The following is an 11,463-nucleotide window of genomic DNA, read 5'->3' as shown; positions in this document are numbered from 1 at the left end:
GTACCTTTGCCCAAACAACAAACAAATGCTAAGCGTCACTAATTCTTAAATGCACAATGTTAAGCCAGGCCTGAGGAGGATGCCCCAATGTGCCAGGCTCCACTTGCCCCCAGTGTTCTGCTGCCATGTGTTCCCACTACCACCACATCTGCACTTTCTCTCTGAAGGAATCATCAGAGCAATGATTAAATAAGATGGTAAGCCTGTTTTATCACCTTTTATTTCCCCTGTACAACTCAACTTCCACTGAACCAAAAAGATAAATAAAAATATATAGACCCTCTAAGATTTCTAAGAAAGACAGTTTTCCTTAAGTACTGAAACAAGTAAAAGTGAGTGGCAAACAATTTTAAATTTAGAAATTTATTCTGTTTAATCCACAAGCTTTATATAGCTTTAGTTAAAAAAAAAAGACAAACAAAAACAAACAAAAAAGAAAAAACAGTGAAACCAAGACACTATTTCAAAGTTTGGGCCCTTCCAACTTTCCAAATACAAGAGTTCTGAAAAAAGTTGTATATACCAAATTGGAAGAACAAGACAAAAATATGAATGGAGCCATGACATCCATGAAACAAAATTTTATATAACTGAAGGATCCTTTCTGGGACTAGTTAATTGCCTTTACAAAAGAAAAAAAAATCAATCAGAACAGAATAGAATGAAATTCCAGTGTTCTGAATCAACTTGTTACACATCAATATAACCCCACAGTGTCCTGGCAAACAACATGCTCGCATTTGTCTTATTCTAGAGCTCAAATCTTGATTCTTTTCAGCAGAGACTCCACAGGCAACAGGAAAGGTTGTGGCATTGAAACACTCATTTATACTTTTGTGGTAGTTCAACAGTGGTCGTATCTCTGGGCAAGCTTTCAAACCATGTACGGTTGGAAGCATAACTTACATGGGTGTTAAGATCCAAGAAAAAGTAAAGGACTAAAAAGAAAGGAGGGAGACAAAAAAAAATACCCTCTGGAATAACCAGGGGCATTTAAAGGAACCAGAAGAATGCCAACAATATTTAAACCCCCTTTTTTGAAAAGGAGATTATTTTTTTTTTGGCTTAAAAATATTTCACTGTAAATGAATTATGTCAGCTCTCAATGTAAGAATGTCACGAATACACTGTGGACACCTTTGCAATGTAAATCCATGCCCTTTTTTTACATGGTGAACTTCAACCTAGCAATTATTACAACAAATGTTATAGTCTAAAGCTCAAACACATTTTAGCAATTTTGAAATTGAATTGAGTACAAACCAAATAAAATTTACATCATAACAAACATTTCCACCTAAGACTGTGGGGACACTTGAGCCTTGCGCATGGATCTCAGGGCCTTTTCCCGCAGGTGCTTTTCCAAGTCATCAAGGTTGTCTTCAGCTTCACTCTCTGTCTCCTGAAAAACCCAGAAGTGTTACTATATTGTTAGGTCCTGAGACACAGTGGGAGGTGTTAAGTGTATATATATATTGCTGGTCATGGGGCCTAACTCTGAGCCTGGGTGCTGTCCCTCAGCTCTTCAGCTCAAGGCAAGTGCTCTACCACTTGAGCCACAGAGCCACTTCCAGCTTTTTCTGCTTACATGGTGCTGAGGAATCAAACCCAGGACCTCATGCATGCAAGGCAAGCACTCTACCACTGAGCCACCTTCCAAGCCCCATGTGTTGAGTATATTAGAGAACAGAATCAAATTACAGTGAAGGCTGCACTGTAGTTCCTCTATAAAGAGGAACTGAGGTACAACCCAATGGCAGAGTGTATGGCAGCTATCAACCCTTAAGGCCCTGGGAGTTCTATCCCTGAACCTTTACCCAAAAAGGAGGGAGGGAGGGAGTATGTGTGTGCGTGCATGCACACACATAAATGCATGCACAATCCTTGGGCTTTAACTCTGAACCTGGCACTACCCCCCTGAACTTTTGTGCTCAAGATTAGCACTCTACTACTTGAGCCTGAGTTCCACCTCAGGCTTTTTTGCTAGTTCACTTCCTGCCTGGGCTGGTTTAGAACCTCTACCCAGCCTGGCGCACGTGCCTCACACCTGTAATCCTAGCTATTCAGGAGGCTGAGATCTGAGGATCACGGTTCAAAGCCAGCCTGGGCAGTAAAGTCCTTGAGACCACTAGAAAACCAAAAGTGGTGCTGTGGCTCAAGCAGTAGAGCACTTGCCTTGAGCTGAAGAACGCAGGGACAGTGCCGAAGCCCAGAGTTCAAGCCCCATTACTAACAACAACGAGAAAAAAATCCAACAACTCCATATCTCAGCCTTCTGAATAGCTAGGATTATACATATGGGCCATTGGCTCCTGGCTCAAAAATTTTTGTTTTTGTCAGTTGTGGGGCTGGAACTCTGGGCCTGGGTGCTGTCCCTCAGCTAAAGGCTAGCACTCTACCACTTGAACCACAGTGCCACTTCCAGTTTTCTGGTGGTTTATTGGAGATAAGAGTCTCACAGACTTTTCTCCCCCGGCTGGCTTTGAACCGTGATCCTCAGATCTTAGCCTCCTGAGTAGCTAGGATTACATGTGTGAGCCACCAGCGCCTGGCTCAAAAATTCTTTAACAAAATAAAACAAATAAATAAAAACTACAGGGCTGGTAAGGCAGAGTGTTGCCTCGCATGTATGAGGCCCTGGATTCAATTCCTCAGCACCACATAGATAGAAAAAGCTGGAAGCAGTGCTGTGGCTCAAGTGGTAGAGCGAGGGACAGCACACAGGCCCAGAGTTCAAGCCTCATGACCAAAGGGAAAAACCCAAAACCAAACCAAACCTACAGTAAGCCTTTAGGAAACTGTGGTACTAGCAAATGCTTATTGTGACAACTTACTGAGAAACGGATCAGAGGCTTATGGCTAATAAATGAGAGCACAGCAACTTGCTAGAAGTTAAGTGGAACGACATTTGATCCCAGATCCCACTACCTATAGAGCCTGGGCAGGAGGTGGGAGCCCACATTTACCTTCTTAGGCTCTGGCACTGCCTCAGGTTCTTCCTGTGCTGAAGTGGTAGTGGCTGCAACAACGGCTGCAGGGGCCATAGGAGCGGCAGCCGCTGTAGCCACAGCCTTTTCCTTCTTGTGCTTTTTGTGCTTCTTGTGTTTCTTATCCTTTTTGTGTTTCTTGTCCTTCTTTTTCTTCTTTTTCTTTCCACCTCCTTCTTGGTCTGAATTCTAAAATAACAGAAAAAATTCACAGTACTGTAACTAATCTGACCAAAAGTGCCTAAATATTTTAATTCTCACAACTAAGCAAAGACGTAATACCTCCCACAAAAATTCTAACAGGGGCTGGAAAGGCAGCTCAGTGGTAGAGCGCTTGCCTTGCATGCATGTGGCCCTGGGTTCAATTTCTCACCACCACATAAACAGAAAAAGCCAGAAGTGGCGCTGTGGCTCAAGTGATAGAGTGCTAGCCTTGAGCAGAAGAGTTCAGGGACAGCGCCCAGGCCCTGAGTTCAAGCCCTAGGACTTGTCTTAAAAAAAAAAAAAAATATATATATATATATATACACACACATATATATTTAATACATATATATATTTAATATAAAAATAACAGTAAGTGGAACCAAGTCTGGGACCATTTGTATAATTAATTTATGCAAAAGACAGGCTCTGCTGTCTTTTTCTGAATCTAACCTATACTCTTTTTTTTTGCCAATTCTAGAGCATGAACTCAGGACCTGGACTAGTCCCTAGCTTTCCTGACCAGGTTGGATTGAACTGTGATCTTCATTATTTCAGCATCCTGCCTCCTAAGTAGGCAGGATTACAGGTGTGAGCCACTGGCACCTGGCCACTTCCAGCTTTTTGCTGGCATAATCTATAATAGTAAAATTTCAAATTGCTAACCAAATAACTAGCAAAATTCAGTGAAACTCTAAGTACTGATTTTATTTATTTATTTATTTAGTTTTGGTTGGTCATGGGGCTTGAACTCTGGGCCTGAGCACTGTCCCTCAGCTCTTCAGCTCAAGCTAGCACTCTACCACTTGAGCCACAGTGCCACTTCCAGTTTTCTGGTGGTTTACTGGAGATCAGAGTCTCACGGATTTTCCTGCCCGGGCTTGCTTTGAACCTCGATCGTCAGATCTCAGCCTCCTGAGTAACTAGGATTACAGGCATGAGCAACCAGCGCCTGGCGCTAAGTACTGATTTTATACAATATAGAAATGTGTCCAAATTCTGAATTTTATGACTTACAATAGATGAAGACTAGTTGAGATCTAGGGTTTTGATCACTGATATTTTCTCCAATGCAAATTAACTATGCATAACCAGGGCATTGGTAGCTCACACAGTAATCCTAGCTACTTAGGAGGAGGCTGAGATATGAGAAATCCAATTCTAAGCCAGCCCTGGCAGAAAAAATCTGTGAGACTTTTCTTTCCAACTAAAGAGCAAAACCAGCGGAAGAGCTGTAGCTCAAGTGACTGCAGAGCGCTATCCCTGAGTGAAAATGCTAAGGCACAGTATCCCAGCCCTTGACCTCAAGCCTCAGTAAGCACAAAACAATCCAACAACAATAAAGCAAATCCAGTAACAACAAAGGAACCGCATACAATTTATAAAGGATTTCCCAAACTAGATAGACACATACTCTGGCCGGTGAGGGGCTTGGTGTTGGGCTTTTAGCCTTTTTGACTGGTACTGCTGGTGACCAGTTTGTAGAAGGTGATTGAGACTGGATAGGGGACGGAGGTGCCGGAGGCTTTTTAGCTGCTGGCTCAGGAGATCCAGAAACAGATCGGGAAGATGAGACCCTTCTTACAGACTGTGGGCTAGGTGAGGCAGCCCTGAAAGGGGAAGGGGGGGGGGGGGGGGCGCGAAGAGAACAAAAACAAAACAGTTAGAAAATTATCACAACATCCAAGAGGTCACAAACTTCATTTCTATCACTTAAGTCTCCTACAGGGTAGCTTAAACTCCACAATCCTCTATTGATTCTGTTAATGCGCTTCCTGTATGAAACCAGTAATTCCAGTTCCTCACATCTTATGCAAGAGTGCTTTTTATCACTTTTTTTTGTGTGTGTGTGTTGCTTGAACTCAGGGACCAGGTGTTGTTCCTGAGCCTCTTTGTATTCAAGGCTAACAGTCTACCATTTGAGCCACAGCACCACTTCCAGTTTTTGAGTGGTTAACTGGAGATAAGTCTCATAGGGACTTTTCTGCCCAGGCTGGCTTTGAACTGCAATCCTCAGATCGCAACCTTCTGAGCAGCTAGATTATAGGCGTGAGCCACAGGGTGCCCTTATCAATCTTGAATGCACACTGAGAAATACTCTCTGAATCACTTGTTTTGGAAGCATGGTTCTCAAAAACCCTACCCAAGAATCAAGTAAAATTCTATGGTATGAATGTCATAAGGAACTATCCTAAAAATGGAAAAGGTTTGTGAATGGGACTGATAATTTGCATTCAAAACTTATTCCTTTCTGTAACTAGGCAACTAAGTATTCCTAACTACAAAGTTAAAGTATTTTTACTTTTTTGGCTTTTTCGGTTCTGGAGTTCTGGAGACTCTCCTAATAGGCCTAGTACTTGGAGATGGGGACTGTCTTCTTTGGGGTGATGCAGAAGGTCCTCTTCGAACGGGGGGAGGACTTGAGGAGGTGTGGGGAGCTCGAGGCCGCGGTGAGGGCGAATGCCGTTTGTTTGGCTGTGGTGACCGGGCTTCCCGGGCAGGGCGGCTTGGAGAGGGCCCTTTCCTATGCTTTGAAGATAAAGAAGGTGACCGTCTCTTGGTGGCTGGGGGGCTTCTCTGTTTGGGAGGTGGAGAATGGGAGACCCGGCGCTTTGGTGGTGGAGACGGTGATGGCCTTCGTTTGGGAGGGGGTGGGGGAGAGGCCGTCCTTCTCTTGGGAGGTGGAGAAGGAGAGTATCGTCTCTGTATTGGAGGAGAGTATCTTCTTGGGGAAGGCGAGCGCCGACGTGGTGGTGGTGAAGGTGTCCTAGGAAAAGGACACATCATTAAGCTGGAAGGCCTACCAGAACAAATCACCAGTATCAACTATCTTACAGTTAGCGTTGTCCAAAGGGAATATATTTGGAGCAGATATGCTGTTTAATGGAAAAACCTGCGATTTTTAGAAGAATGCAAGTTTGTCAAAGACATGTAACACTATACAGTGAATCAATGTAATGTTTCATAGTTGCTTTCAATGTTGCTTAGTGCCAACTATGAACATTAGTTATTGTCAGGACAATTTAACTACATCACAGACAGGGCTCTATGGACAATTACCAACTCAAGAAGTCTTTGGTTTAAAGAGCTCTCTTTTTCTGTTCTTTCTTAATTGTTATGTGGACTGAACAATCGAGCATTTACTGCATTAACTTGAAACCACACCCCTATATTCTATCTCCCTCAAATTGACTATCGCGTCCTCTCTTCAAAAGTCCATTTCTCAGTGAAAGTACAATCTTGTAATCCTCTGAATGCGTAACTCCTACAAAATCCTAATGCGTTTCTTAGGAATTAAACCTGAATAAAACACTTAGGACCAACTTATAATGTGTCCTTGGTTCTTTTATTCTGAGTTTAAATTCCTAGTCAGAATTGGGTTTTATAAGCCATTTTTTTTTTTGGGGGGGGGGGAGAGACGGGGGCTCCTAAAGCCCAAGCTGGCTTTAAATTTGTGATTATCCCGCTTCATCCTTCCAAGTGCTGGGATTATAGGCATGTATCACACCTGGCTTACTTGACTGATGTGTATTCAAGGCTTCTCACATATGTGGACCCATACAATATATGGTCTTCTATGACTGGAGCAGCAATACTACTCTGAGTTCTATGATAAAGACCCAGAGCCAGATACTCCAAGATCCGACAGTACCTTCGACGTGGTGGTGGTGTGGGAGACCTGCGCCGCCGCGGAGGAGGGGCAGGAGAAGGAGAACGTCGCCTTCTGGTGGGTGGTGGGGAGGGACTTCTCCTTCGTCTACCACTAAACCAAAGAATTACAATTGTTTCTGGTCAGTGGTATTCATAATTAAATGCTCTAAATGACATACTTTCAGTTATTAACTCAAGTAGAAGCAATGGTTATATTACTTGTAACGTAATACATGTAATGATTACATGTTTTGAAGCAGTATTTTTCAAACTATAGTTCAAGATCCCAGGTAGAAGCCAACATTTAAAGTTAAAAAAAAAAAAAAAGGTTACGAAGTCGGGCACCTATAATCCTAGCTACTCAGGAGACTTGAGATCTAAGGATTGTGTTTCAAAGCCTGTCCAGGCAGAAAAGTCTATGAGAGAGACTCATCTCCAAGAAACTACTCGGAAAATACTTGAAAAGGCACTGTGGTTCAAGTGGTAAAGTACTAGCCTTGAGCACAAAGAGGCTCAGGGGTTAGTGCCCAGGCTCTGAGTTCAAGTCCCAGGACTGGCAAAAAAATTTAAATTGTTTACCTATGGCACAGGTAAACAATTGTTTTGTGAAAGCTGCCTCCAACATACGATCATATTTTTGGGTCATGATACAAAACATTCTTGACACATTAGTGTTTCAAAATATATGGCTTGGAATGTGGCTTAGTGACAGAGTGTTTGCCTAGCATGCATGAAGCCCTGGGTTTAATTCCTCAGTACCACATAAACAGAAAAAGCTGGAAGTGGTGCTATTGCTCAAGTGGTAGAGTTCTAGCCTTGAGCAAAAGTAGCTCAGGGACAGTGGCCAGGCCCTGAGTTGAAGCTCCAGGACTGGGGGGGGAAAAGTTTCAAATATGTCTCACAGCATTTTTTTAGTTGAGCCACACACCAGAATCACTATCATAAGAACAAGTGTCCAAGGTTGTCTGGGCATGAAAGCTACTCTGAGGGCAGTAAGGTAAAAATATATTTGCAATCACCTAAGTCTATTCTGAGCTCCATCAAATGCTTGACCAACAGACATTGGCCACCTAAGAATGAGAACCTGCCAGGAGACTAATAGTAGCCTTATACTAGATATATAACTGATGAAAAAAGATACTGAAACAATTGTAAATTTTTTTTCTATCTCTAAACTATAAACATTCAATGCCAATTTTTTTCTTTTTTTGTGGTCGGTCAGGGGCTTGAACTCTGGGCCTGGGCACTGTCTCTGAGCTCTTCAGCTCAAAGCTAGTGCTCTACAACTTGAGCCACAGTGCCACTTCTGGTTTTCTGGTGATTTAAATTGGAGATAAGAGTCTCATGGATTTTCCGGCCCAGGCTGGGGCTGGCTTTGAACCGCAATCATCAGAGCTCAGCCTCCTGAGTAGTTAGGATTACAGGTGTGAGCCACCAGTGCCTGACTCAATGCCAATTTCTTTCTTTTTTCTTTTGCCAGTTGTGGGGCCTGAACTCTGGGCCTGGGCACTGTCCCTCAGCTCTTCAGCTCAAGGCTAGTGCTCTACCACTTGAGCCACAGCACCACTTCCAGCTTTTTCTGCTTATGTCATGCAGAGGAATCGAACCCAGGGCCTCATGTATGCAAGGTAAGCACTCTACCACTGAGCCACCTTCCCAGCCCCTCAATGTCAATTTCTAACAGCATTAAGCTTGAGGTACAAATACAATGTATAGTACTTTGATTTTGGGGCCTGAACTCTAGCCTGGGCACTGTCCCTCAGCTCTTTAGCTCAAGGCTAGCACTCTACCACTTGAGCCACAGTGCCACTTGTTTTTTTCTGCTTATGTGGTGCTGAGGAATCGAACCCAGGACCTCATGCATGCAAGGCAAGCACTCTACCACGGAGCCACCTTCCCAGCCCTATATAGTACTTTTAAATGAGAACAAAAAACACAGTGCAGGTTTCGAAAGAAACTGGTTTTGACTTCATTATTGTGAGGAATCTTTCTAGAACAGATAGTTCTGTAACAGGGACAGAAATTGAAGAGGAAAGTATACTACTAACATAATTCTGAAGAAGTTTTAGTTCTTATGCTAGCAATATCACAGAAGGCAGAAATCATTATAGCTGAGAAAATCATGAATATATCTTTTTAGGTGTCTGTTTCTTATAATCAAAACCAATCTACATTGTATGGGCTGGGAAGGTAGCTCAGTGGTAGAGTGCATGCCTTGCAAGCATGAGGTCCTGGGTTCGATTCCTCAGCACCACATAAACAGAAAAAGCCAGAAGTGGCGCTGTGGCTCCAGTGGTAGAGCGCTAGCTTTGAGCTGAAGAGCTGAGGGACAGCGCTCAGGCCCAGAGTTCAGGCCCCATGACCGGCAAAAAAAAAAAACACAAAAAAAAACCAAAAAAATATAAATACTCCAATCAATCACCAACATTTTGGTTGGCTCTGAAAAGCCTTCCCTAAGAAAACACTTAGCAGAATACTGGTTAAGATGGACTATAGAATGTCTGACCAGGCTACTTTGTCATTCTGTGACCCTACAAAGTTCACTTTACCAAATTCTGATCAGACCTATTCACAGATATATATTTCCACATATGATTTGGCTCTAAATGGTTTTATGACCATATAGATCCTGATTATCAAAGTGTTCAAACCTGTAAAAGATGGAACAGAGGGCTGGGAAGGTGGCTCAGTGGTAGAGCGCTTGCCATGCATGCATGAGGCCCTGGGTTCGATTCCTCAGCACCACATAAGCAAAAAGAAAAAAGCCAGAAATGGCGCTGTGGCTCAAGTGGTAGAGAGCTAGCCTTGAGCTGAAGAGCTGAGGAACAGTGCCCAGGCCCAGAGTTCAGGCTCCACGACCGACCCTCTCCTCCCCCCAAAAAGATGGAACAGAGTCAAAACCTATTTGTTTCAGTATTTTAAATGTTATCCTTGTTTTTCTTGCTTTCTCTAAAAGTCACAACGAACTACCTCCCCACCTGACCCTAAGAGCTATAATTCTCATCTCATGACACACCTACACATTGTCCTAAGGTAAATTATTACAGACAAACTGTAATGAATACTCTAAAGTAAGTTTCACATACAATTCTCCCTACATTAATCTGACATGCTAAAAACAATTAGGGGTGAATTTGACCCAAGTACATTATGTGTATATAAGTATTATAATGAAGTCCCTTAGTATATATAATTTGTGCTAACAAAGATGAAGATGAAAAAAACAACAACAAAACCTCCCCCCCAATCTTAAAGTTTCTCCATAATCACAATCAGTATGTACACATTTTAAGAATGTGATATGGGCCACCCAAACAGGAAATGATATGACTTAACTTTTGATATATAGGCCTAAATTACAAAGCAGAGTCTAACCAACCTTTTAGTCACTGGCGATTGCCATCGCTTTCCCATCTGCATCCTGACAGCATCAGAGAAAAACAAATGTCAACAATTCCATTCACTAAATTATTTACTTTGATGGGAGTTTTATATCCCACTAAAGGAGATTTTTTTTTAAAGTTTTCAAAGATATTCAGGAGTTAAAGTTGTGAGTTAGCTGCTTTACTTTTATCATACACATATATGACATAGTGGCTCAATAGTGAGAACTCATTTAGTTCATACTAGATATTAAGAAAATACCAACCATGAAATCACACCCACACCCACACATATACACACCAAGCCAAATCCAACCACTTTTCCAGCCCTTGAGATAAAATTATGTAAATTCTAAAATATCTCCACAGCCCACCCTTAAGTCATGAAGTTTCATAACTACAGAACACCAATAAAGACTACTAAAGGTTGTTACCGAGGGGAAGTCTCTTTCTGATGCTTTCTTGGAGATGGAGAAGCACTCCGGGAAGGGGAATGTCTCCGCCGCCTGCCTACCTCACCATTCTTCACATGGGATCTCTTGGGTCGCTCATCTTCTGAGGAGGAGGAAGATCCAGAGTCTACACAAATAAATATATGGTTAAATAAATGGAACAGTAGATTGCTCATCTTCAAAGGAAGAGCCAGAGCTTAAATAAATAGTAAACAAAATAACAGCAGGCCTCTTAACCCAGATACTAGTGGCTTATAGGAGGCTGAGTTCAGAAGATCTCATGGCTCAAAGCCTACCTAGACAGAAAAGTCCACAATCTCCAATTAACCAGAAAAAAAGCAGAAGTAGAAGCATAGCTCAAGTGGTAGAGCACCTTTGTAGCAAATACAAGGCATAGAATGCCACCAAAAAAACCCTCTGGTGGGAAAGACTAGAGGGACTAATGAATCATACTATTCTAGTCTTCTGAACTGTTTATCTTCCCCAACTAGTGTTAGGAATTAGTAACTAGGCCATGCACATACTCTACCACTGAGCTAGACTGACTTTCTAGATACTTAAAACCCCAGCTTACTGATTTCCATAAAGACATAAATATTTCTCTTTAGTATAATCACTACTCAGATTTTTTTGCCTCTGTATTTTTTTTATTGTGAAAATATCATACAGAAGGGTTACAACTACATGAATAAGATAATGAGTACATTTCTTTCTTTCTTTTTTTTTTTTTGGTCTGGTCTTGGGGCCTGAACTCTGGGCCTGGGCACTGTCCCTCAGCTCTTCAGC

At 42.3% G+C, this 11,463-nt stretch overlaps 1 protein-coding gene across 14 annotated transcripts in view; it reads right to left on the bottom strand.

Moving 5' to 3' along the window:
- Nucleotides 1-205: 205 nt before the first annotated feature.
- Nucleotides 206-11,463, bottom strand: part of Srrm1 (serine and arginine repetitive matrix 1) — a 35,810-nt gene continuing 24,552 nt past the window's right edge. For 8 of the 14 annotated variants that reach the window (XM_042688465.1, XM_042688466.1, XM_042688467.1 and 5 more), the window contains 7 exons: nt 10,660-10,804; nt 10,222-10,263; nt 6,844-6,954; nt 5,494-5,958; nt 4,606-4,801; nt 2,967-3,176; nt 206-1,402 (listed from right to left, as the gene is read on the bottom strand). In XM_042688465.1, the coding sequence (XP_042544399.1) occupies nt 1,298-1,402; nt 2,967-3,176; nt 4,606-4,801; nt 5,494-5,958; nt 6,844-6,954; nt 10,222-10,263; nt 10,660-10,804 (1,274 nt within the window). In that variant the 3' untranslated portion in view covers nt 206-1,297. The remainder of the gene's footprint in view (nt 1,403-2,966; nt 3,177-4,605; nt 4,802-5,493; nt 5,959-6,843; nt 6,955-10,221; nt 10,264-10,659; nt 10,805-11,463) is intronic. The other 6 variants (XM_042688469.1, XM_042688470.1, XM_042688472.1 and 3 more) reach the window with 1 other exon arrangement.

Source organism: Dipodomys spectabilis, unplaced genomic scaffold (genome assembly GCF_019054845.1).
Source record: "Dipodomys spectabilis isolate Male_0828 unplaced genomic scaffold, ASM1905484v1 ptg000118l, whole genome shotgun sequence".
In the NCBI taxonomy this organism is placed as follows: Eukaryota; Metazoa; Chordata; class Mammalia; order Rodentia; family Heteromyidae; genus Dipodomys; species Dipodomys spectabilis.
This window is presented reverse-complemented; position numbering and strand designations above follow the sequence as displayed.